At 54.1% G+C, this 25295-nt stretch overlaps 1 protein-coding gene across 3 annotated transcripts; it reads left to right on the forward strand.

Moving 5' to 3' along the window:
• The first annotated feature begins 542 nt into the window (after positions 1 to 542).
• On the forward strand, positions 543 to 23936 carry ARHGEF5 (Rho guanine nucleotide exchange factor 5). Of its 3 annotated transcripts, XM_059172145.1 has the most exons (16): positions 558 to 731; positions 7329 to 7974; positions 8578 to 10488; positions 11054 to 11111; positions 11535 to 11599; positions 11801 to 12054; positions 14996 to 15156; positions 15632 to 15784; positions 16026 to 16155; positions 16424 to 16498; positions 16962 to 17051; positions 18409 to 18566; positions 19159 to 19320; positions 20741 to 20811; positions 22411 to 22515; positions 23208 to 23936. In XM_059172145.1, the coding sequence occupies exons 2-16, from the start codon at positions 7341 to 7343 to the stop codon at positions 23363 to 23365; spliced, it is 4185 nt and encodes a 1394-aa protein (XP_059028128.1). In that variant the 5' UTR covers positions 558 to 731; positions 7329 to 7340; the 3' UTR covers positions 23366 to 23936. The 3 variants fall into 3 exon arrangements, with proteins under 3 accessions (XP_059028127.1, XP_059028126.1, XP_059028128.1); XM_059172144.1 differs by having other exon boundaries at positions 543 to 668; positions 7329 to 10488; XM_059172143.1 differs by having other exon boundaries at positions 557 to 731; positions 7329 to 10488.
• The last annotated feature ends 1359 nt before the right edge of the window (positions 23937 to 25295 follow it).

The following is a 25295-nucleotide window of genomic DNA, read 5'->3' on the forward strand; positions in this document are numbered from 1 at the left end:
TTCCTAGGCCCTAAGGGATGGAGACAGGTGGGCAGCGAGGGAGAGGAACGAACCCGGGGGCCCGAAGACAAAGCGCAGGAACGCACAACCTCGGACATCCCGGGACCCGGAGCCGCCGAAGGACGATCGCCCGCCGCGGGCAGCTCGGCGGGGCCCAGGCGCAGGCTTCGGCGGCGACCCGAAGCGATCCCCGGAGAAGAAACACCCGGGCCGCCCGCGGAGCCACGCGCGACTCACGAGGGGCCCCCTCGGTCCCCCCGCCCCGGGCCCCGCCGCCCGCCCCGGAGCGCCCTGCCCCGCGCGCCCCGGGCCGCTCTCCCCGCCGCGCCGCCGCCTGCGCCCCGCGCCCCGCGCCCCGCGCCCCGCGCCCCGCGCCCCGGGCTCCGCTGCCGGCCCGCCCGCCACTTCCCAGCGCTGACGCGGGAGCCGCCTCCGCACCAATGGGGCTCGCGCGCCGCCGGGCCCTGCCCCTCCCCCAGGAAGGTGTGTCCCCGGTTTCCACACCTGAAACTTCCGAGGAGAGTCGGGTCCCTCCCTCCCGGCCGGGCGGGGAGGGGCGGGCCGCGGGTGGGGCGGCTGGGGCGGCCGGGCCTGCGCTGGGGACGGCCGGCCGGCGCCGGGGACCCGGAGGGGACTCTCGGGCCGAGACAGCATGTGACACTGCCCAGGTGGGTGCCCTCCTCCCCCGCGGCCCGTGGCTCGGGGCGGGCGGCCGGAGCGCCCCGGCGGAGGTAAGGGAGGCCCGGGGAGGACGGGAATCCGGGCCTTCGCCCTGCGGCCAGCCCCGGCCGGGGTCGCGGGCCGCGGGCTCCGGAAATGGGGGGGGGGGGGGCAGGGCCGTGAGGCAGAGTTGGGGTGTGTGGCCGAGTACCCTGGTCCGAAGAGGAGGGAGGCTGCAGGAAAGCTCTTGCCTGAAAAACTTGCTTCCGGCCTGGTCCCCGCCTCGGAACCGGGCACCCTGCCCCCAGAAGGTCCCTGGGCCAATGGTCCGGGCTCTCCTAAGTCCCCGGCTCTGGGGAAACCTAACCCCCGTGGTGAGAATTAACTGAGACTCCCTTTGTGGCCCTATTGCCTCTCTAGACGTGTTTTATTGTCCCCTTTTTCTTACCCAGGCCTGGGCCTTCTTCCTTCATTTACCTTCCTGTGGATTTGCGTACGGTGTACGGTGCATGCCCAAGTACACGCCTCTCCCTGCTCCCAAGGTGCCTGAACCCGTAAAAGTGACTCTTGCCCTGCCCCCGCCCTATTTCCCCATAAATTCGAAGAACTTCCAAAGCTTCTTGATTATGGTGACTTTGCATTCTGACGTCGGGGAGGTGGGAAGGGGACTCTTGGAGCCGGGAGTTGGGGTGGCGATGTTAGAACAGCGCTGGTTCTGGAGCATCGCATAAGGTGGCCTTCCAGCACAACTGTCCCGGGAAGGCTAGTCCTGGTGCCAGCGGATGTTCAGATCTCAGGCCCCATCTCCTTCCTGGATCTCGGATTCCCAAGACAGATTTGGTCTCCTGTCTGCCTAGAAGTGAACTCTGGCCAGGACTCTCGTCAGGTTGAGGGGTAAGGGTGTGTCAGACAGACCAGGGAGAGAACTTTCTTTTCCACTTTCTTACCTCCTTTGCTCCCCAACTTGCATTCCCTGGTCTCGCATCCTTGGCTAACTCCAGAAACCCCAGCTCCCAACTAGACAGCTCCAGATGGGGCCTCTTTCTCAGGCTTCCTGTTTTATCTACACCAGAGCGTGAAGAAGCTCCTGGCCTAGGCCCTAGCAAAGTGGGGATCATTTGTTAACAAATTTGGGTTGACAGAAACTGAAGCCATGTCTGTTGGGGGGGTTCTTGGGGACTGGGGAGGAGAAAGGGTGGGGGTATCAATTCTAAGAGAGACTGTTCGACAGGATTGCCTGTTAGTATCCTAGTGGGGAGGAGAGAGAAGTCAGGAGATACGAAGGGAGTCCCTTACAAAAACTAATGATGTACTCCTGTATGTTGGCTAATTGAATTTAAGTTTAAAAAAAAAAAGAATACAGTAATTCTAAATATAGCCAGGAGTCGTCCAATGTTAGGGGTCCCCAGTGTGTATGGCTCCCCATAACGCAGTCTGTCTGAGGTTGACTAGAACCACATTAAGCGTGGCGTCTGGTGGATAGACAGGCACATGTCATTCGTGGTGTCTGCAGTGGTCAGTCACTATGCGGTGTGGACAAGAATGGGGTCACACACGGAACATGGGTTGAACAGGAGCAAAGTCGCTCAAGTGTCAGTAGTGTAAACTCTAACAGGCGACTTACTGCATCTGGCATAGACAGGGATGAGTCACTCTGTCTGTGGAGCGCACAGGAGCTGGTCATTTATAGTGTCTGCAAGGTGCACCCGAACAAGGTCACCTCAGGGTCTCTGAGGTCTCCTTAACAGGACACAGAGAGGTGGGTCGCTCATCCTCACATTATCTCTGGGGATGGCACCAGGGCCACGGATATGTGGTGTTCTGGGTCAGCCGATGGGGTCTACAAGACAGTGGATAATGTGGTATTTTCAGACTTTAGGGAACAGATAAGAGATGTTTATTACACTTTTCACTGGTTTGGTGGACCTTTCCTCAAGCGGGTAGAACGCAGGTGTTAGCAGTTATAAGTCCAGAAAGCTGCTCTCATTTTCCTATCTTTGTAATATAATGTCAAACAGTGAATAAAGGCGCACATCCATATGGTGGTCTTAGGCTCTAACCCAGAAAGAGAACATTTTGATTTGGGAGATATTTTCCAAACGTGAGCAGCAGTATAAACAAGAGTGTAAATTCAGTCGCATTGTAAGTTCTAGACTATCATAGTGATTTTTGGTGTCAGTCAGAATATTTGAACCTGGTGCTGCTAGAAAATCCAGGAAGCACGCTCCCCAAAAACACACGCGGTGCGCAACGCAGGTTCGAAGAACAAGCAGTGTGACGGGAAGGAGGATCTCTTTGAAATACAGTTGTCTGTCTGGTGATTAGAAATGGCCAAGAGCTCGTGTGCCGGGGGCTCCCAAGGAGATGCTGAGCTCTGTCTGTCACATACTGTGTTCACAGAGTGACTTGGGGCTGGAAAGTAGCGGCATGTGGACGGGGTCAGCAGATGCAAAATGTTTCTGGTCCAGAGGAAGGCCGGGTCACCACGATGCCATGCCCGGTCTTTGCCTGTGCTCAGATAAATAGTGAGTAGTCACCCCCGGTGGAGAAGGAGCTGAGGAGGGTGACCAGCACATGGGCAGGGCAGAAAGGCGCTCTCCTGGTGCCTTTCTGCACATGGAACCATGTTGGGAGTTTTCCTTGAGCTTTCTCACCTTGTAGCTTTGTCATGCCTGATTGCGATCAGATCAGGACAGGATCAGGTACATGGGCCATAGAGTATGTTCTTCCTTCGTGGTAAATGGTGGCTGATCTGGTGACCTCCACTATTTCCAGATGGGTAAAAGCAGTGGTAGAAAATAGTGTCCGTGGGCTTGTAGGGGACAGACATGCGAGGCGTGACAGGAGCGGAACTGAGGGTACCCACGGACCCCAGGGCGCGTGGAGACACGGTCTGAGGGGAGCAGCAGATGTTCACGAGTTTAGGGGCCACCCGATTCGAGGACTTGAGCGTGTACTTGGGGGCAGGGCCAGCGCAATACAGATGTGGGTGAGGCGAGACTTCAGGCGAAGTCACGCAGCCTCCTTAGGTAGGCGCCAAGTTTCAGAAAGTGTTTATGGTGAGCAACTGCAGTATTTAATGTGCGGTTGAGAGAACAGGGTCACGTCACAGTATCATCTCGTGATTATAGTGTTTTGCACGTGGGTCTAGAAATAGGGAGTCAATCACGCACTGTGTCAGGTCACTGGAAGAGGACACAAAAGTCCTTCCGCACAAGTGTGCTTGCGTTAGACGTGGCTCTTTGCCCCATATAGATGGTATCTATGTCTGTGGGGTGGCCAGGAACTTGTCGCACGCTGCCTCTGCAGGGTGGCTAGGGACCTGTCTGTTTGGTTATGTCAGGCTCCTGTTGCATGGGAGCAGCAAGGCTGGCCTACTGTGTATGTGTGTGTGTGCGTATACGTGCGTGTGCTTGGGTGCTCATGCAAGCATGCTTGTGTGAAGGTGGAGGCTTGTGTAGCAAGGACGGCGGGCATTTTGCGTGTGGGCTTCCATGTTAAGCCCAGAGAGGACAAGAGAAATATGTGGGTCAGGGGGGCAGCTTGGGTTCCACAGGCCCCCCGAGATCTTCTCTAGGCCAGTGACCTGCCGGCTTCTCGCAGCCGGGCTCCTGGTGTCCTATAGTAGACGGCCACCAGCAGGCTTCGGTTTGAGTTCACCTGTACCATTTGCTCAAGAAGTTTGAGCAAGAGCTTATGGGACCTCCGCTTTCCCCATCTGTAAGGGAGGCAGAGCTTCCTGTGTGTCTCTGAAGGACCTCCCTGCTCGTAAATCCTGTATTTCTCTTTTCTACTTTCTCTCTCCTCAGCAGTAATTACAATCCCTAACGCTTCTGTGACCCTGGAAGTTAACAGTGTACTTTTTAATGTTACCTAGTCTTCATTAGAAATCCTTGCAAAAGAGGAATTTAAACCCCTGCTAAAGGTAAGAAAATGGGTGTTTGCGTAAATTAATGTCTACAATTGTCTAAAACGATAGTGAGCAAAATTCACAAGATACATACAAGGCAGGAGTAAAAACTGAGCAGCAGGCTTTGAACTCTTCTTTCCTTCTGCATTCATGCGACACATCTTTGGGGAGGACAAAGTCAGCTGCCGGCAAGGAGACTGAGCAGTTAACATGGCAGCCTTTGTGCGCTCATGAAACTCACGCCCCAGCCTGGAAAACAGACATTAAATGTGTAATTACAAGTGCAGTGAGTGTGAGAGAAGCCAAGGGTGCGCTGGGCCAGAAAGGGATTCCAGGCTGAGGGGCAGCACACAGGGGGGCCCAGGGCGCAGGCACGGGGGGCAGGGGTGCTGACCGCTGCGGAGGCCCCTGCCGGGGAGGGCAGAGGTCAGGCGTGGAAGGCGTGTAACCCAGACTGAATATTTGGGTTTCATCCCAGTCATCATCAGAGGCTACTGAGAATTTAAACTAGAAGTGAGGCACGGAAGCATCACTCCCATGCCGGCTAGAGAGCAGCGTGGTTTTAGGGCAAGAGGAGCTGCGTGGAGGCGGGTGGCCAGGCTGGGCCCCCGCTGCAGTGGCCTGGGGGAGAGAGGGCAGGAGAGCGCACCCCAGGGGCTAGCAGTGCGGATGGAGAGAAGGGGACAGACTCGAGGGATACGTAGGAGGTTCGTTCAGCAGGACTTGACAGCAGGTTCCATCTGGGGAAGGTGAGCCAGGAGGGAAGCAAGGCTTTAGTTCCATCATTGAAAAGTACGTATTGAGGGACGCCTGGGTGGCTCAGTCGGCTCAGGTCATGATCCCAGGGTCCTGGGATCGAGTCCCACATCAGGCTCCTTGCTCAGCAGAAAGCCTGCTTCTCCTTCTGCCTCCTCTGCCTGTCGCTTCCCTGGCCTGTGCGCTCTCTCTCTCTCTCTGACAGATGAAGAAAGAAAACCTTAAAAAAAAAAAAAAAAAAGAAATGAAAAGCATGTAGTGAGCTCTGAGTATGGGCCAGGTGTGGTGCTAGGTGCAGACAGTCAAGCACGATGGACGTTGATCTGGTGAAGCTTACCACCGTTGTTGGGGCTAGATGATAAATCAAAATACACATGTAGTTGTAATTGTATAAATGTTGCGGAGGAGAAGTGATGCGCGTGAGCACCGGTGAGTCCACGGAGAGGAGTGCCGTCCCCTGGTCGGAGGCCTGGAGAAGCTTCCGGAGCTAAACCAGGAGCCTGTGGTCTCACGGGTAGAAAGGAGGAGAATCTCTAAAGGCAGTGGTGTCAGACTCCGACAAGAGCCACTACGCTAAGTGTCCTCTGGCGTCAGCATGGGTGATGGTGGGGGGGTGGGCAGTGTGGGGCCTGGAGAAGCAGGAGTGGAGGCAGCTGAGACGGGCAGAGGTGAGGAACTCGGCTCCTTCCACCGTTGAGGTGAGAAAGCCAGGGCTGTGCTGCAGCTGTGGGATGGCTCTGACAGAGAAGGGGATGGTGCGAGAAGAGACAATCCATCGCAGGAGGTGACCAAGAAGACCAGCTAAAGAACACGGGACGGAAGGGGAGGGAGGGACACCTGTTGGGCCGTCAAGGCAGGAAGAGAGAAAGAGTGAAACTCAGGGTGCTCCGAATCGCCAGGAACTGAAGTAGTTCCTCTCCGTGGGTTTCTAAATTCTTTGCAAGGTGGGAGATGATGTTTTCTGCTGGAAGTGAGAAGGCAGGTGGGAAGCTCAGACTTTTAAGAAGTGATGGGAAGAGTTCACAGGGTTGTCGGAAGCAGGAGGCAGTAAGCTCGTGAGGGCAGCACCGTGTCGTGGACCTGGCTGAGGGGGTAACTTCTGCACCTACTGCAGTTCTAGTCTGGTTAGTCTAGTTATCTTTCTGCTTTATAACAGCTGCTTCTGTAAACGTTATTTTTTACTTTTAAGATTTTGTTTGTGGGGGGGAGGGGCAGAGGGAGAAGGAGAAGCAGACTCCCTGCTGAGCAGGAAGCCCAACAGGGTTGGGGGGGGTTCCATCCGAGGACCCTGGGATCAGGACCTGTGCCCTTACCGACTGCGGCACCCGGCGCACCTACGACAGCTGCTTCTGTAATGGAAGACAGAATTGCTCATTAGTTAGGAGGCGCTGCTGGATACCATGCAAAATAAGATGAGTCAGGTCCAGACTGTGCCTAGGGAGATCACACGACCCTTTCGTGCCTCGGACACTGGCTGCAGGGGCCAGGCCCATTTTAATGCCCTCGGCAGCCTGAGGAAGACCACCCCGCTTCTTGCTTCTCTGGGCTGTTGGGTGTAGGGTGTGTCGCTCAGGGTGTCTGGCAGTTATACAGGCCTGAGTCACGCTCGGTGTCCAAGAGGAGACAGGGAGAGACAGTATGACATCATACAATCTCGAGAGTAATGACCACTGGGAGTGCTCCCTGCTCTTTGACAACGGTCTTACGCTCTCATTTAATCATTTATTATCTGTCTCCTCCACAAGACAGCAGGCTCCACGAGGACACAGTCTTGGTCTGTCTTATTTACCGCCGAATGCCCTGCCCTTAAGGAGGTCACCTGGTAAATATTTATTGGGTGAATAAATCAGTGATAGATTCATAGAAGCTGTCGCTGACCCTGTTGACAAAGAATGACTGGAAATGGATGCAAGGGAATGTGCCACTCGTGTTCTCTGTGGGGTGTCCCTTTGATAGGTACAAGCGGAAAGGGTGATACAAACTGTGTTCTGTTCCCCTCTAGGGCTCAGCCCTGATGGAGGCTGAGGAGCCCCAACATGGGGTCTCGACCCCCAGCCCTGCTTTAGCGGAGCTCAGTGTTACCCCGGAAGCTCTCAGGAGAAGCCGGCAGACCGCTGCCTTGGGACCCGAAGCTCAGGAAGGCTGGGAACCGTCCTCCACGTGGGCAGAGGGCCGAGGGCTCTCAGAGACCCAGCGGGGAGCCTCAAGGGATGTGAAGAGCTGTGCAACCAAGAGTGTGACGTCTTTCCCCAAGGAAGCCCCTGCGGGTGCAGAGACCACCCAGGAAGACTCCGTGGGCGAGATGGGGGATACCCCAGAGCGCCAGGAGCTGGTGCCTCACAGCCCGACCGGTGGGGGGGCGAGGACGCCGGCGCCCTCCCAGCTCGGGGCCTGCCTTGTTCAGGGTGAACATCTAGACATGGCCCCAGGATCCGGTGAGCTGGGTGGTGGCGTGGAGATGGAATTTCGACCGGAACCCACGTCCTCGACTGAGGAAACGGGACATGCAGAAGAGGAGGAAGCTTTTCCAGATGCCTCTGCTCAGCCCCGATTTGGTCCTTCCTGTGAACAGTGCCCAGAAGAGACCCACCAGCCAGGAGACTCTGTCAGGCACGGGGAAGAGCCGCAGCTCAGGGCGGCACGAGAAGGTCCAGGGAGCGGGGGACCCGAGTGCCTTCTAGCGGCCGAGGGGCTGGGGGAGCAGGGACCAGCACACGCGGGCTTCCAGGAGGAAGCAGCTGTCGGGGAGGGTGGGCGTTCAGGGGAGCAGGAGCAGAAGGGGGAGCAGGGTGACCGTACCAAGGGAGAGCAAAGGCCGAAACAGCAGCAGAGACAAGGTGATCCGATGCCTGCAAGACAAGGAGAAAGAACGGGGCTTTGTGGGGACTCGGAAGGTCTACACTGTCCTGAGCAGGAGATGAAGACTCAGGGCTGGGGAGATCCGCCGCAGGGGGAGGAGGGGAAGAGGGAGTTCGGGGGGCCACAGGAGAGCAGCGTGGATGCTCAGAATGAGGAGAGGCAAAGCTTGGTGGGGAGATCAGGGAAAGGAACCGGAAGGCAAGAAGGTCAAGGTCTCCAGCGGAAAGTGATGTTCGCGCAGCGGCAGGAGGAGGAGCCGGGGAACTGGGATGGGGACCCGCTGCGGCGAGAGGCCGGAGAGCGGAGTACAGAAGAGGGGGAGGCACGTGATGGCCCCTCCACACAGGCTCCGGTAGCCTCTGGGGTCTCTTCTCCCTGTGACTTGTTTCTAGACACCTGTCATCCCAAGACCAGTGTTCCTGGGACTCAGAGGGAGCCTCGGGCTGAGGAACCACTGCCTGTAGCTCCGGCGCCTGCACGGGAGTCAGGACAATGGTCCTCCCAGCCCATTTCTTTACCAGGCTCTTTCCCTGCGGGGGAGTCACTGGATCAAGAAATAGCTCTGGACAGCCAGCAGGAGGGATCCGAGCTGGGGAAGGGGGCAGTGTTCACCCAGGGCACTGAGCTGGTCTCTGCCAGTACATCGGCAGCTCCTCCGAGGACACCCGGTTCAGCTCCTTGCAGTCCTGCCGACGTCTCCCCGAGCACAGCCACACCATCATCTGCCAGCCCCCCCGTCGCCTCTTCCAGGAGGGAGTCCTCTCTTGCTGCACATTCTTCAGAAACCTCCAGAGCATCTGTTTGGACCAACAACACATCTCACGCTGAGGCTTCTGAGACTCCCCCAGCTCCCCTCCGTGGCTTCCTGACTACAGAGGCCACCGTGGAGATATCCACCAGCTCCAGCCAGGCCAACCCTCCGAGCCCCCTAGGCCACTCCACAGGGGCTTTCCAGCACCTAAGGAGCAACTCCTTCCCGGGCTCTCATAGGACAGAGCCAACTCCGGACCTGCTGGGACTCTCACTTTCCTTCTCCCATTCAGAGTTGCCCCAGGAGGCCTCCAAACCTGCCATCTATGGCTCTGTGATCCCAAGAAGGGACAGGAAAAGTGGCAGGGATGGCAGGATCATTCCAGAATCCCCTAGTTCATTATCTGCTCTGGGGCAGGACTCTCAGGAATTCACCTCAGATCCTGAAAGATCCGGGAGTCCCTGCAGCACCCAGCCATGTGGCTCCCGACACACTTCAGCCTCCGCCCCGGAATCTATTGCCTGTGGCTCTTCCCCACCCCTTGTCTCTGTAGATGCGAGGATCCACGAACCTCTGCCCCCTCCTCCCCCAGAGAAGAGGCGTGTCCACCCCCCCATGGTAGAGAGAGACAGCCATCTCCACGCAGGAGTTCCCATGCTGAAGCGGTGTGGCCAGCCGCTTCCTTTGGCCCCAGGTTCGGGGCTACATGGTCCCCCCAAAGGCCCACTTCCGCCCGTTCCTGACTCCCTTGTGGCAAGGCAGCACCGACCTCTGCCCTCTACCCCGGACACTCCCCACCCTACTCAGACCTCCCCCTCCCACAGGCTGAGATACAACAAGCCATTACCCCCAACCCCGGATTTTTCGCAGACCCACCATTCTGTTCCTTCTTCTAGTAGTCCAAGGACCTACAGGCCTCTACCCCCTGTCCCTATTGTGGATCCTCCCACTGAACCACCCCCATTACCCCCGAAGTCCAGGGGGAGGAGTAGGAGCACTCAGGGAGAACTCATGAATGCAGGGGGTCAGGGCAAGCCAAGGCCCATTTGTCCGGAGCGGACAGTCGCCACTCCCCATTCTGTTGGACGTACCTCCTGGCCCCCAGCCATGGGCCGATCAACAGACTCTTCGGCCCCCACCAGCAGGAGCAAAAGTGAAGGGGCCCCTGGCATGGCTTTCAGCAACGTGGCAACCCTTCTAAGTCCCTCTTCCCCAACCACACCCTGGAGTCTGGAGCTCCCGGGACCCACTTCTGAACCAGGACCCTCAGAAGAGTCTGGGGCCCCTGGCAGAGGATCTTTGAGAAGAACAGCCCCTCAGGAAGGAGCCAATGGCCTGAGGAGGTTGGATGTAGGCCAGGCAAGGCAGCCGGCAAAACTCAGCCATCCCCATCTGGAGAAGGCGTCCAGCTGGCCCCACAGGCGGGACCCAGGGAGACCACCGGCGAGCAGCAGCGGGCAGGTTGTTGACCCTGGTGAGGGATCCAGTAGGCACAAGGGCTGGAACCGCCAAGGCCTGCGCCGACCTTCTATCTTGCCTGAGGGCTGTTCAGGTAAGCGACCCGCGCGGAGCGTGGTCAGCTCCTGTCGGACCAAGCTTTCTCTCTCAGCACTGCACCCATCTCTGTCCCCAGGGCCTCTACTGTTCCCTCTGGTGACTTCACTCATGCACATACCCAATGTCAACACAGAGGGAAGCCCTTGAAGACCCCTCTGAGCTCCCTGCAATGCTCTCCCTTCTCCTTCCCCGCTGTCTCTCTCACCCAGCCGCGGTGTCCTTTTACTGTGTATCTGCTTTTCCCAAGGTGGTTGTGGATGTCCCCACCTCCCCTCCGTGACGCACACACTCTCCAGCTACCAACACCTGCTGCTTGTCCTCCTTGTCGTAGAGAGGACATCCTCTTCTTGTCCACTTCACATCTGATACCGGGGATGGGGACGCCCCTGGTAAAACAGTGTGCTCGAGTACGTTCTACTTTGGCACCACTCCCCGGCACAGACTCCCAGTTAGCCCTTCTGTTGGCTCACGTGCCTGCTTCTCCTGCTCTAGGTCTTACCTTCTTGGGCTCTCTGAATGTCCCTCTAAAATCTCAGTGACTTCCCCATCTCCATTTCCAGATACAAGAGGTCCAGCCGTAGAAAAAGTGCTTGGCCCTTCAGACACCATTGTTTTTCGGTGAGTCACCTTCTCTCCTGATGGACACGTCTGGACTGTCTTTTCTTAGGATCCTGAGATTTCCGTTAGCTGACAAGCATTTGGGGACACTGTGCCTTCCCAGGGTGGGGAGGGTAAGAGACATATGCCAGGACTCCAGGGTAAGGGCATCCTTTCTCTGCCTGGCTGTCGGCGGGCTCTCACCCTCCCATCCCCCTAGGTTCTTGACCATGAACGAAACCCCCGGTTAAAGTGCAACATGACGTCCAAGACAGCTCTGAACTACCTCAGAGTGGGTCAGGCCGCAGCTTGCCTCCCGAGGGGATGTGGCCCTCACATCCCAGCCCGTGTCTCAGGGGTCGGGAGACTGTCTCATCTCCGGTCACCTAGGGCTTCTCTGCCTCAGTGTCCAGCAAGCACCCAGAGCCGCCCTTGCTTCCACAGGGAGAAGAAACCAAAGGAGGTCATGGGAGGCTTTTCAAGACGCCGCTCGAAGCTCATCAACTCCTGTGAGTCCCTTGAAACAGAAGTAGACCCACATGGCGTTCTGCCCCAGACGAGCTCCTGGCTGTCCTCAGCAGGGCTGTGACCTCTACAGGGGGAAAGGGTCTCTGGGACAGTCAGAAGCAGCTCAGTGGCTTCTGTCTTCGAGCCTCAACCTCCCTGCCTCCCTGATTCTCTCCCTCTGCCGTGCTTCTGTGCCCCTGTAGCCCAGCTGCTGTACCAGGAGTATAGCGATGTGGTTCTGAACAAGGAGATTCAAAGCCAGCAGCGGTTGGACAGCCTGGGAGAGGCGACCGGGCCGGCCTCCCCCCGGCAGCCCCGGAGGACCCTGGTCTCCTCAGAGTCTTACCTGCAGCGCCTGTCCATGGCCTCCAGCGGCTCCCTCTGGCAGGAGATCCCCGTGGTCCGCAACAGCACCGTGCTGCTCTCCATGACCCACGAAGACCAAAAGCTACAGGAGGTACCCGGTGGGCGGGAGCGGGGCGGGGCAGGGGGTGCTATCGAGGGAGAGCAGAGTCTCCTGATTTCCTCCTCGCTGCCACCGCCACCAGCAGGAGCAGGCTGTCCCCATCACACGCTCTGTGCCCGCCACAGCGGTCGCTTGCCTTCACTGGGGGGGCATCTGGACTGCTTTCGGGGTGTCAGCACTGGCCCTCCTCCCCACGTCCACAGGCGCTTCCTCCTACAGTTGCTGACTGGGGCTCACACAAAGTGACCATGGCCTTGAGTCTGTTGGGAGGAATGCAGAAATGATCCCTTCACAGCCGCTTCAGGCTGGACTCAAATCTCCCTCCTCAGCTGGGCTTCCACACTGCGCTGGAGCTTTTCTCTTCCACCAAGGCGTGTATGTGAGTGGCTTTTCACTGTGGCCCTTGCTCGGCCTCGGCTCGGTCCGTACACCCAGTGGCAAGACTGTAGTAGAGGCTGCTTGTCGGATGTTACAGGATGTTACAGGGGTACGATTACTAGGTTTCACCTGGAGGGCTTCTCTTTTTTTTTTTTTTTTTTTTTAAAGACTTTATTTTTTTATTTATTTGACAGACAGAGGTCACAAGTAGGCAGAGAGGCAGGCAGAGAGAGAGGAAGGGAAGCAGGCTCCCCTGCTCCCTGCTGAGCAGAGAGCCTGATGTGGGGCTCCATCTCAGGACCCTGAGATCATGACCTGAGCCGAAGGCAGAGGCTTTAATCCACTGAGCCACCCAGGTGCCCCTCAAGGGCTTCTCTTAATAATTCACCTGACGTGGGTCAGAGCCCTCTTCCCAGGAAGACGACCCGGCACCATGGACAGGCATCATGGAATCATGCGTACATACTGGGCTCTGGAATAAATCACCCGGTCGTGAGGCCCACTTTGCTGTTTGCTGGCAGTTTAACTTTGGCCACATCGCTTGATCTTTCTAACCTTCTGCTTTCTCATCTGTGAAACTGGGTCACAAAAAAGGGTGAGTGCGTAGTGCGTAGCAGTCACTCCGAGAATGTTCTCTGCTGTACTGTAATTTCAAGTCAGGCCCCCCGGGTTTGAATCCTGGCTTCAGCACTTGCAGGCCGTGTACCTTCAGGCAAGTTATAGAACCACCAAACCTCAGTTTCCTGGTCTAAAGCTTGAGGATAACGTCTGTCTTTCAGGATTGCTGTGTGGTTTAGGTGAAGTATCCGTACCTAGCTTTTAGCGTGCTCTACTAGTTTGGTGCATCTTAGTGCCGTGTTCTTCTCCTTTCAGAGGTGAGAAGGAGTCAGATGTTGGCCAGAAGGACTTACGGATGAACAAACAGAGGCCACTATAAATGTTTAGGTTTTTTGGAAGCTCAGACTTGGGGGCCTTTTAATGACCTCAGCTTTCAAGTACATGAGGGTTACGTAGAAAATCAGTGACCTGCCCAGTGCTTACGGACCCAATGGCAGGACACAGTATGAACCCTCGCTCTCTGTCCGCAGCTCCAGCACACCGGGAAAGTCCCCCAGGCCTCCCCGGCCAGCCTGGTCCGCTGTTCTGAGAAGAGAGGCCTCTTGTGTGCACACAGTCCTTCCATGAAACAGCATCGTGGGTGCACAAGCACAAGGTGCTTGCACCAGCTCCACTTCTTTTGACTGTCCCCACATCTTTGTGACATGGGGGTCACTGTACCTACACAAAAAGACAAAAAACCTGAGGTTCGGTGAGGTTAGCTGAGTCACAGTCAGTGAATGTCGGAACCAGTATTCAAACGTAGCTTGTGTCCCCGTTCAGTGTTGTCTGTGATGGTCCTCAGCCAGGTGTGTGTATGTCTTCTCTTGTCTTTTCTGTCCCTGCATCTACCTTGAAGCCCGTGCTTGGGTGGAGAACCTGAGCAGCCCCCGTGGAGGAGGGCGGGCCCGGGAGCCGTGGCGCCGCCTGCTGGAACCTCCGCCTAAGTTCACCGGTGCTGGACCATCTCCATGAAGCCACAGCAGCACATCCTGTGCTCACATCTCCTGCTTCCTCCTGTTTCTCCTCAGGCCCCAAATGACCTTCACCCACTAAATCTGTCCCTCTTTCAAAGTTCCTCGGCGCAGTGGGTGAGCCCGCCATTTCCTCCGTTACCAAACTCCAAAACCAAGACATTAAATTGTGACTCTGGCGGCTCGTTCAGGCCCCATTTCCAGCAAAGAACCAAGTTCTTCCAGATCTGCCTCCTCAGTAATTAGGAAGCTGGCCTGCCTCTCCCCACCCCCATGGCCATTCAGACCCATCCGTCACCTGGAATGACTGTGGCAGTTTCCTAACGTGGCTCCCTGGCCCCCCTCTACTGCTCTCCACAAAGTGCTCAGAAATACCCTTTATGAAAACCAGATCTGACCAAGTTATTTCCCTACACGAAGCCTCTTTTAATCTTTCCATTGCCTCAAGTCCAAGCTTTGTTTGCGCAGCCCTCCGACCTCTGTCCGCCTCCCCAGCTTCGTCTCTGCCGCCGCTGCAGCATAAATGCTTGGTTCCAAAAATGCCCCATTTATTTGAGCTTCTGGAAAGTATCCTTTTCTCTTGCACCTGTAGGGGCTTGTACTCATTCTTCCCTCGGGCTCCAGGGCTCTTTCCTTATCCTCCCGATACCGCACTGGGCTCTGATGTGGCCGTGAGCTGTGGGAGGAGGAGCCGTGTTCCCGCCTCTGCCCCCAGAACGTTATGCAGTGGCTCACGTACACCGGGGACTCAATACCTATTTTATTTATTTATTTATTTATTTATTTATTACAAGATTTTATTTACTTATTTGACAGGCAGAGATCACAAGTAAGGCAGAGAGAGAGGAGGAAGCAGTCTCCCCTGCTGAGCAGAGAGCCCGAGGCAGGGCTCGATCCCAGGACGGCAGAGGCTTTAGCCCACTGAGCTACCTCGGCGCCCTCGATACTTATTTTTTAAATTAATCTCCTCTACAACTTCCCAGGCCAAATTTGAGCTGATCGTGTCAGAAGCCTCGTACCTACGCAGCCTGCACGTGGCCGTGGATCATTTCCAGCTGTCCGCCCCGCTGCGGGCCACCCTTTCCAACCAGGAATACCAGTGGCTCTTCTCTCGGCTCCAGGACGTGCGCGACGTCAGCACCATGTGAGAGTCCTCTTTAGCCTGTAAACCATCGCTGCTGCTGCTGCTGCTGCTGGTTCTCCTCTCCTGGCAGCCCTGGTGGCCAGTGCCTTGGGGGTGGGGAGAGCGAGGACAAGGAGAGGGGCTGGGGGCGGACAGATCCATTCATCCATGAACAGACATACAGACAGTGCTTCCGAGGTTGCAGACGGGGTGTCCTGTGGGCAGGCACTGCACAGAGATGGGCTGTGGGAAACAGGGAAAGATCAGAAAGCCAGAAAAATAAAAAAAGACTAGGAAATGGACTGTAAGGATCAGAGGGTTATATGGGGGCAAACTAGGGATTGCCCCGGACAGCAGGGGCACGGAGCTAAGAACAGGCCGTAGAAGTCACCGACAAGGAGAAGGAAGGAGTCACCCACTCAAGGAGTAGCAGGGCTCAGCCCACGGCTCGCAGGAGGCTCACGAGCCTCAGGCGACTTGTGTCGATGCGGCGCAGGTTCCTTTCAGACCTGGAGGAGAACTTCGAGCGCAACATCTTCACCTTCCAAGTGTGTGATGTCGTCCTGAACCACGCTCCCGGTTTCCGCCGGGTCTACCTGCCTTACGTCACCAACCAGACCTACCAGGAACGTACCTTCCAAGGCCTGCTGTAAGACCTCCTCCCCGTCCGCTCCCCCTGTGGGCTCTGCAGTGACCTTGCCGCAGAACCCCCCAGCCCCAACCCTGAGTCGTGTCCCCAAGGCACGTGTTCTCGTGCCCGCTCCGGGAGCCCAGCCGCGACCCATCTTTCAGACGCCCCCGCCGCAGACATAGCCTTGCGTGTCCGCTCCCCGGGCCGCCGCCGGGCCTCCGGTCCTCTCCAGGTCCCTCCTCACTCGCTGCCCACACAGGACCAGCAACAGCAGTTTCCGGGAGGTCCTGGAGAAGCTGGAGAGCGACCCCGTCTGCCAACGCCTTTCCCTCAAGTCCTTCCTGATCCTGCCCTTCCAGCGGATCACGCGTCTCAAGCTGCTGCTCCAGGTACAACGGCCCCCTCCGGGCCTCTCCCCTCCACCGAAAGGGATAATCTCAGGGAGCCCCAAGGCACGGCCCTGGACATTCTTCTGCCCCCTCTCCCACACCCTGTGGACGACGTGTGCCCTCTCCCCACGGCCCACACCCTTCTTCCTCGGGGTGAATTGGCTGCAGAGAATTTGTTCCCAGACTTCGTTAGCCAACCCTCAATTTCCTCTTCCTGGTCTCCCCTCCCTTCTTTCCCTCTGGCGCCTGCCTCCTCTTTGTTCTATAGAACATTCTGAAGAGAACACAGCCGGGCTCTTCCGAGGAAGCAGAGGCCACCAAGGCACATCATGCCCTGGAGGAGGTAAGCAGCCACCCTCACTCAGACCCCTTGACTGGCCTTCTCAGAGATTTCTTCTTCTGCGCAGTCCCATGACTCCAGAGAGCACAGGACCATGCCAGTGGGATTGCTCAGCCACCTCAGGAACCCTCTGGAAGTTCCCTCAGGAACCTCCAAACACCCTCTCCCCAGCCCCCTCCCCCTCTCCTTCCCACGCTGAGGACACTCCACACCAAGGGACTGTGCTCTCACTACCCCCATCCCCAGATTAAATCTTACATTCACTCCGCCCAGGAATGTCCCCTCAGGTCATACAAGGTAGACCAGAGGCTTCGAACTTCAGTCTGATGCTGCCGTCATGCCCTCCCAGCCTGCTGGAAAAAAACAGAGGCCTTCACAACCAACCTCCAGATTTCTTGGAGGGGACTCCAAGGTCACAGCCTCTAACACAGTGCTCTTCTCTCTCCTCACCCTGCTCGACCCTCAGCTGATCCGGGACTGCAATAACAACGTCCAGAGGATGCGGCGGACAGAGGAGCTCATCTACCTGAGCCAGAAGATTGAGTTCGAATGCAAAGTGAGTGGGTCCCTTGCACCCCAACCTCTCCTGCCAGAGGTTCACTTCAGCATCCCCCACGGGTGCCCCTCTAACGCCGAACCGCCGTTCTCACAGTGACCGGTGTCTGCCCTCACTCCTGCCTTCTCTTCTGTCCTGGCTCTGGGGCACCCAAGTGTCCCTTCAGTCTCCAGAGTATTAAGTATTAAGTGAAAAAGGATAAACACAGGACTGCGTGTATTATGGCGTACTATCTTTGGTGACCGAGTAGGAGGGTACAGATCTGGGTCAGTGTTTACTGGTGTCTAAGAGAGAAACTCTGGAAGGATACAGGGAAACAAAGGACAGTGGCCGCCTGGCGGGGGGTTACCTGAGGGGAAGAAAGTGCGTTCAGGAAGTGGGCAGGTGAGGGAGAACTGACCAGGGTAAACCTTTGTGAGGATACGTTTAGTGCTTAAGCCATTGAGTATTTTACCAAGTCTTTGCCTACTCTAACCAAAGCAATATGAAATTAATTCCAAATACAGGGCCAAAAGCTCCCATCAAAATACAAATGTAAATAAACATTCCTCACTCAGATTCCTCCTCAGAGCAGGGAACTGTGCTTGCTTCCCTCGAAGAGCGGGGAAGATCCCTGATGCGCGTGTTCTTGTCGTCCAGGACTCTTGTCTGCACCGGCTTCCGGCGCCCAGCAGACCCCACCTAGTTCTCCGTAGTCTCCGTCCCACACACGCCTCCACCTGCTCCCCTCCAGGGGCCGGTCCGAATCAGAGAAAGAACAGATGTCAGAACCAACCAAGTCTTTAAAGATTTTTTTTTTTTTTTTAATTTATTTGACAGACAGATCACAAGTAGGTAGAGAGGCAGGCAGAGAGAGACAGGAGGAGGAGGCAGGCTCCCGGCTGAGCAGAGAGCTCGATGCGGGACTCGATCCCAGAACCCCGAGATCATGACCTGAGCCGAAGGCAGAGGCTTTAACCACTGAGCCACCCAGGCGCCCCGACCAAGTCTTTTAACTTCTAAGACACTCAGCTCCCGTTCCCTGCCTTACACCCTCACATGCCCTGATGGAGGTCTCCCAGCCCCCCCTCAGTTCAGGCTTCCTGGGCTCACTCTCTCGTGTAGTCACTGTCTCGGGTTGGACCACAGGCACCTGCCACTTGCCTGTGCCGTGGACGCGGGCGCCGCACGGCAGTAGACAGTGGTAGGCAGAGGGCTCTGAGGGAAACAGCGGTTGGGTCATGAGCAGGAAGGAGGACCCGGAAGAGGTGTCCGTGGTGGCACTCCGGAGCAAGAGGCACGTGGGGAGGGCAGGACTGAGGAGGGCTCACGCTTGCCCTGTCCGTGACACTGCCTTTGTGTCTTCCTCGCGCTGCAGATATTCCCGCTCATTTCACAGTCACGCTGGCTGGTGAAGAGCGGAGAGCTCACCGCGCTGGAGTTCAGCCTCTCCCCAGGGCTGCGAAGGAAGCTGAACACACGTCCGGTCCACCTGCATCTCTTCAACGACTGTCTGTTGCTGTCTCGGCCCCGAGAGTCAGTGGCCGGAACGGGAGGCCCGGGCACAAGCGGGGAATGGGATGAAGCAGGAGGGCAGGACTCACGGGGGCAGAGAAGGCTCGTGGGCCTGGAGGAGCCCTCCTCGGTGGCTCAGCCCGTGGGGTGCAGGTCCTGGCCTAGAGAAGAGAAAGAACGGGGAGCCCACCGGATTCTGTCCTGAGATCACGTGGCAGGGCTTGTACTGTGTTCCGGACACAGAGCCAAATGGAGCGAACTAGCTTACCACATTCTCAAATCAAGTTTATTTGAGCTAGACTCCGCCTTAGCGTAGACGTTCTTAGCCAGTTCCAGATCCGAACTCTTTGGTTCTAAGGGCCTTGGAAAACGTATGTTGGTTCTGTCTCACCAAGTCTTTAACGTGGTGAAGTAGTAGACCCATGGTTTGCCAGATTGGTGACGAATCCCCGGGGGACTCTGGAGCTACCATCTTGGGAGCGAGGTATCAACATCCCCTGGTGTTTGGGAGCATGTGCAGACTGCAAAGGATAGGGATTTTGAATCCAGAGACGGGAGGGTAGATGAAGTTTAACAGTTACAGAACTGGGTTGACGAGCCTTGTGTTTCACAGGGGTAGCCGGTTCCTGGTGTTCGACCATGCTCCCTTCTCCTCCATCCGCGGGGAGAAGTGTGAGATGAAGCTCCACGGACCTCACAAAAACCTCTTCCGACTCTTCCTGCTGCACAACGCGCAGGGCACCCAGGCCGAGTTCCTCTTCAGCACGGAGACCCAGTGAGATGGGGCCGGACAGGGGCTGGGGAGGACATCCTGGGAAGGAAGTGGGGCCGGGGCGGAAAATGGGCCCAGAAAACAGCCACAGCCCTGTTTATCCTATTCTGGACTGGAGGGCATCCATAGGGCACCCCAAATCCGAACTCTTAGAGCTAAGAGACAACTTGCAAGAGATAGGGTAGGAAGGGTGCAGGGTTACTACCAAAGTTTAAGATCTGCTTTATGCTCTTCAGTCAAGAGAGACAAAGTCTGCAAGACAACAGGAAGGCGGTGGGCCGGTGTGGAGTGACTAAAGGACTGAATTACTGATGTCCCCGAGTGGCCACATGTATAAGCCAGAATCTCTTCAGTCCCAAAGGCTGCTGGACATACATGGGAGCAAGACCAGCGCTGGGGTGTCTCCAGCTCACTTTCCTTCCACCTTCTAGCCCTCTCCTCTGTTGAACGGAAATCTGTGGTGCTGAGAACTTTGATATGCTCATCTTTTTAATAATAATAATAATAAATATATTCACACACACATACATACATTTTGGAGAGTATTAAAGAATAATACCTATGAACCCTAGTATACAGTACCTAAAATAATGAACAACTACAGCACCGTAACTACTATTGCTGTTGTAAGAGATACAAGAAGCCTCTTCTTTAAAAGTTTGACATGACACCACATGGTCCAAGGACCATCGTGTTGTGGACACTTTTCAGTTTTGTCTCTCGGAAGACCCCTCAGGGTAGGTTCAACCATACCTGTCTTCACTTCTGGAACATGGGGGCTGACATTAAGGGTTTGTGTACAAAATGTCACCGAAATCAAGCAATCAGATACAGACTCGTATTCTTTATTTAGCGTTTTGGGCAGCATCTTCCTGGAATAGAAACAGTGTCAGCTCTCAATGACTCCAGTGTTTTTGGAAGCAGAGCCTCACATAATACAAAATCCTTCAGTTAATTACAAAATCAGTTTGGGTTATATTGCGTGATGAAAAAAATAACAGATAGAGTTCCCTGACCTAATTATGATTACAAAATAATTTTTATCTCTGAGATGTTTGATGGAAGGGAGGTGGGCGGTAGAGTATGGAGAATTATGCAAAGGCATAGAGGGACTCAACTGAGATGAGCATTTTGCTCAGCACAAAATGGAAAATCTCATGTGCATAAATCGACAGTTGACATTAAGAGGATAAGCTTAGAAAGAGAAGGAGAAAAGCAAAGGGTGATAAACACAGTAACATACAATTCAAGATCTCGTGTTCCCAGGCTTGCAAAGTCCCATTGGCTTTTGTCCTAGATGTCATTGAACTAGGCGTTTTGAACCAGAGAGTTCTTTTCCCACAGTCATTCCCCTTCCCTGTCTGGCTCTGACCCTACACCCCAGAGCTGCCGTTGAGGCATTGACCCCGCTTTGTTTCCTCAGAAGTGAAAAGCTTCGATGGATCTCAGCCTTGGCCATGCCCAGAGAGGAGTTGGACCTTCTGGAGTGTTATGGTGAGTGAAGGCATAAAAAGGAGAGCAAGAGGGCAGGGCCGGAAGTCACCTTCGGCTGCAGGAGCTCAGGAGGCCGGATGCTAACTCTGAGACTCCCACTTACTGCTTCGGTCCAGAGGGTTAGAGTGGAAGTCTGGCCACTGGAGCTTAAGGCCCTGAGATGATCCACTTAAAACTACTCAGCACAGGGGTACTGCCTCCTCCTCAATACACTTCCTCTCTTGGGCAATAATTTGCTCTTTTTTCAACATTCGTCCCCTTAGGTCTATCCTGCTTAGATTTCACCTGCTTAAAGGTCTTGGAGAAATACGGGGAGAAAGTAGGGCTGGAGTGGGAGCTGTGGGAGAAAGCAACCTAGATTTGTCTTAACCACGCCCTCTCCTGTACAGAATGACCTGAGACCGCTGCCCTCAGCCCAGGCTTCCAGGGACCCCCAGGTAGCCATAGACACACACACACATATTATGAATGTGTTTTGCATTCATGTGAAGCCTGGATTTCTGGCTCTCATGTAAGCCCCACAGTTGTCTTCCAGTAAGAATTTCCTAATTGCTATCCAGAGAGGAACTGAACTCAAAGGAGCACAGGTAACTCAAAAAAGAACAAGCGAATACAAGGAACCTCGGAAAAGGAAGTAGGAGAACCAGGCTGTAAAGCGAGTCTTACTAACTTGTTCGTTCCGTGACCCGTCTGGGGGCCTTCAGCGTCCCTGTTGGAAGGAAGGCGAGATGAGGCTTCCTCCTTCGCTGTTGTCTTATAAATGGCAGAAGGAGATAAGCTTTAGAAAAAGAAGTGCAGATAATAATGGAGTGTTTTGTTTGTTTTCTGAGGGAACCAGCTAAGTGTGTTAATGTAGAAAGAGTGATAACCCCACGGAAGCTGGAATGCTTGTCAGTCAGGAGTCCTCTGAGGCTTGTTATCTTGAGCTTGAAAACTGTGGAAATTTCCTCTGGCTCACAAAAATACTGAGAAAGAGAAAATCCAGAATTTCCTGAGGAATCATCTTGGTCCACCCCGTCACTTACAAGGGAGGAAACAGAAGCTAGAGGGGATTAAGGTCCAACCTGGAGGGCATACCTGGAGCCCATGGCTGCCTCTCTTCGTCCCGCGGCTGGTAGGGAAGGAAAGGTAGACGGAGTCACAGAATCCGGTGTTGCCGTCTATGTGGGGAAGCGGAACACAGACACAAAGCAGCTGGATAAGTGGTAAATGGGTTTGGCCTGGACAATTCCTTTTAAAGGAATTCAGAATCCACTGAAGACCAGAGTCAGGGAAAGGTACAGAAGGAAGACGGGTCTTCCGCAGAAGTTGAGTATTCGTGATCATGAGTCACTGAAGGTGGTCACAAGCGTATTTCTCAATTCATCTTCCTTGGAGAGAGAGAATTTTGGATTCATTTTTGTTTCAGTGTTTCCATTTCCTTTTTGACTATTTTGTTTCCTGGTAGAGGAGGAAGATTTTTGCCGTGGCCTCATTTGTCTGTGACTTCCTAAAGCCTGAACACTGCGTCTCACGAGTCCTCCCAACCCCTTGTACTCCCCCTCAGGACTCCGGTCACTTGCCTTTCCTAACTTCCCTTCACACTCTTCTCTTCCAAAGACTCCCCCCAGGTACAGTGCCTTCGAGCCTACAAACCCCGAGAGAACGACGAGTTGGCGCTCGAGAAGGCAGACGTGGTGATGGTGACTCAGCAGAGCAGCGATGGTAAGAGAGAACATGTGTGACTAAGCTGGGCGTCGGAGGCAGGATTCTCCAGGTGGACGGATTTGTTTCCTACCTAACAAAGTACCACAAGTGGGGGGACCTTAAAACAATAGAATATATTCTGTCACGGTTCTAGAAGCCAGAAATCCGAAATCAGATTGTTGCCAGGGCCATGCTCTCTCTGACATCCCTTCGGAAGAGGAGATGTCTCTTCGACATTCTGGTGGCCTCAGGTGTTCTTGGCTTGTGGTAGCCTAACTCCAGTCACTACCTCTTTCTTCCCTTTCTTCCCAAATTCCCTCTTGTTATAAGGATGCCAGTGATACGGGATTAAGGCGCACTTGACTCAAGTGTGACCTCACCTTAACTTGACTAATTACACCTTGAACAACCCTATTCCCAAATCAGCCACATTCTGAGGCACTTGCGGTTGAAACATCCATATATATTTTGTGGGAACACAGTTTAACCCACAAGAGTGGAGGAGGCCCAAGAGTAGGCAGCCGTAGACCTTGTCAGACCTAGAACAGCCAGTGTTAACACGCAGGGAGGCTGGATTTCCCATGCCCCGGGGTTTTCCAGTGCTTTCAGCTCCACCATTCAGAAGAGCTTTAGGGCAGGAGATCAGGGGGAGGTTTTTATGGTTATTCTGTCTTGGGTAATTCTTCTTCCCACCGATCCTGTGCCCCTAGGCTGGCTGGAGGGCATGCGACTCTCAGACGGGGAGCGAGGCTGGTTCCCTGTGCAGCAAGTGGAGTTCATTTCCAACCCAGACGTCCGTGCACGGAACCTGAAGGAAGCCCACCGAGTCAAGACTGCCAAACTGCAGCTGGTAGAACAGCGGACCTAGCTATTTTCTGGGAGGAATTCCCTGAACGTAAGGACAAGATGTTCCTGGAAGGGGCTGGCCCTAGAACCCTGCAACAGAGGCCTTCTGGGGACCAAGAAGCAGACCTGAAAACTCGAGGACACAATGCAGCTACCAGTCGCTAGTCCCAAACCTCCTTTCTGTGCTTTGTGCTTGGTGGAGGGATTTTGAGGGACTTTGCACTGGACTCTGGGAACCTTTTCTCATCAGAAAAGGAACAAATGCGGCCTCAGCCAAGGAACTTTACCTCTACTACCATATAGTACTTAAACATTCTCTGTTTCCAGAGTGCAGATTCAGGAGTGACGTAAGTTTCCATCGTGGCTACAAGTTAAACAGAATCTGACCTCAGTCCACTGGATGGAGCTGTTTAAGGGGGATTCGCACATCAGATGAGAGGGTCATCCTTGTCACCTCTAAGGTATCTTCCAACTCAAGAGATTTTCCATAATTATCGGTGTGAGGTCAGGGCATGCATCTCTGGGATCTGTGTCTGTTGGTGGCAATGTGAGGGTAGTACTCTCTCACTCTAATAAACTTGGCACTTCTCTGAGTGTTTTCTTCTCAGACTCCTGAACCCTGAACAAGGTACAGAACATCACATCCCATGCGGATTCCAGGCCACTTGATTTAGGTGCCATGAAAAACCAAGATGGTGCCTCGGTCACAGCAGATGCCGACTCTTGCTTTATGATTTCTAAGAGTTTGGGCGGCTTTTCTGTTTGTTTTGGCCTCAAGTGTTGTATAAGGACTTAGAAGGAACTGATGAGTGATGAAAATCCCATTCAAACCTCCTGTTTTATTGAACCCATAAATTAAGGCATAGGTTAGTTGGAGTGGATTTGGAAATTCTACTCAGACATTCACGGTTTTATGTTTTGGCTTGAATTACGGTGAAGGTATCTTCACAGCTGTTTCATCCTCTTTGTGAAAAGCAGCGTGTATAATGGAAGAGTCCTAGAACCCAAGTCAGGGGGCCACCTCCAGGTACTGCACTGCCATGACTCAGCCTGTCCATCCATGTCTCAGTTTCCTTAAATGCAGAAGACAGGGTTGGACCAAGTAACCACAAAGTCTTATCCAACTTTGCCAAATAAGATGAGAATCTTACTATATCCTAGTGGATTGTCTTTCTCAGTTGAAGAAGGTCACTCTATGTTATTTCTCACGTAGAGACCTCATACAGCCATAGTGTAGTCATCTTTTAAGCTGAATCATTGTAGTCCTTTCCTGGACATTTACTGCTCTGTCTCATTTTTAGGAAACTCAGAAGTAGAATTGCATTGCAGCTTTGTGCGGAGGTAAAAATAATACAACAGACTTTGTCCTGTACCCAGTTAATGATGATTCCACACGATAGTATCACATTTGATAACACGTTCTGTTTTTTAATCCATCCTAAAATGTAAATTAGCTTGCTTAATTCTTAGGAAAGTTATCACTGTGTAACTAGGATGCGACTAATATTCACTTATCCTAAACAGGTTGACCTACCAAAAAATCTAAAATAGGGATGGTTTTAGAGAAGTTCAGTTGACGTTTTCACTATTTTCATAAAGCCAGCTTTTTATTATTAATAATTGATAGAACAATATGTACATATTGTATTAATAGCAATAACAATTAATATAATCCAAATTATTTGTTCAAACCGGTATCTGAATACTGGCCATATGGCTCAAACAGACAGCTGTATCCAACCTTATATTTTATAAGCAAATTCTCCCTTATTTTCCCAAAGAGGTAAAATGTCAACTTCTGAATGATACACAGGCAAATCATTTTTTTTGGTTGAATGACTGCTGCTTTGTGTGAAGTTGCTAAGGCTCTCTGAGCACCTTTGAAGCTGACATCTGTAACACTAAAACTGTCTTTAGATATTTAATATGTATTCATTTAATTGGGTTACCCT

Source organism: Mustela lutreola, chromosome 4, assembly GCF_030435805.1.
Source record: "Mustela lutreola isolate mMusLut2 chromosome 4, mMusLut2.pri, whole genome shotgun sequence".
NCBI classification, from domain to species: domain Eukaryota; kingdom Metazoa; phylum Chordata; class Mammalia; order Carnivora; family Mustelidae; genus Mustela; species Mustela lutreola.

Bases quoted from the DNA above. Each gene is read 5' to 3' on its own strand.
- ARHGEF5 (XM_059172144.1), top strand. From the start codon at position 7,341: ATGGAGGCTGAGGAGCCCCAACATGGGGTCTCGACCCCCAGCCCTGCT. The intron at 15,157-15,631 runs GTGAGAGTCCTC...GATGCGGCGCAG, and splicing joins GTGCGCGACGTCAGCACCAT to GTTCCTTTCAGACCTGGAGG. The intron at 15,785-16,025 runs GTAAGACCTCCT...CTGCCCACACAG, and splicing joins CGTACCTTCCAAGGCCTGCT to GACCAGCAACAGCAGTTTCC.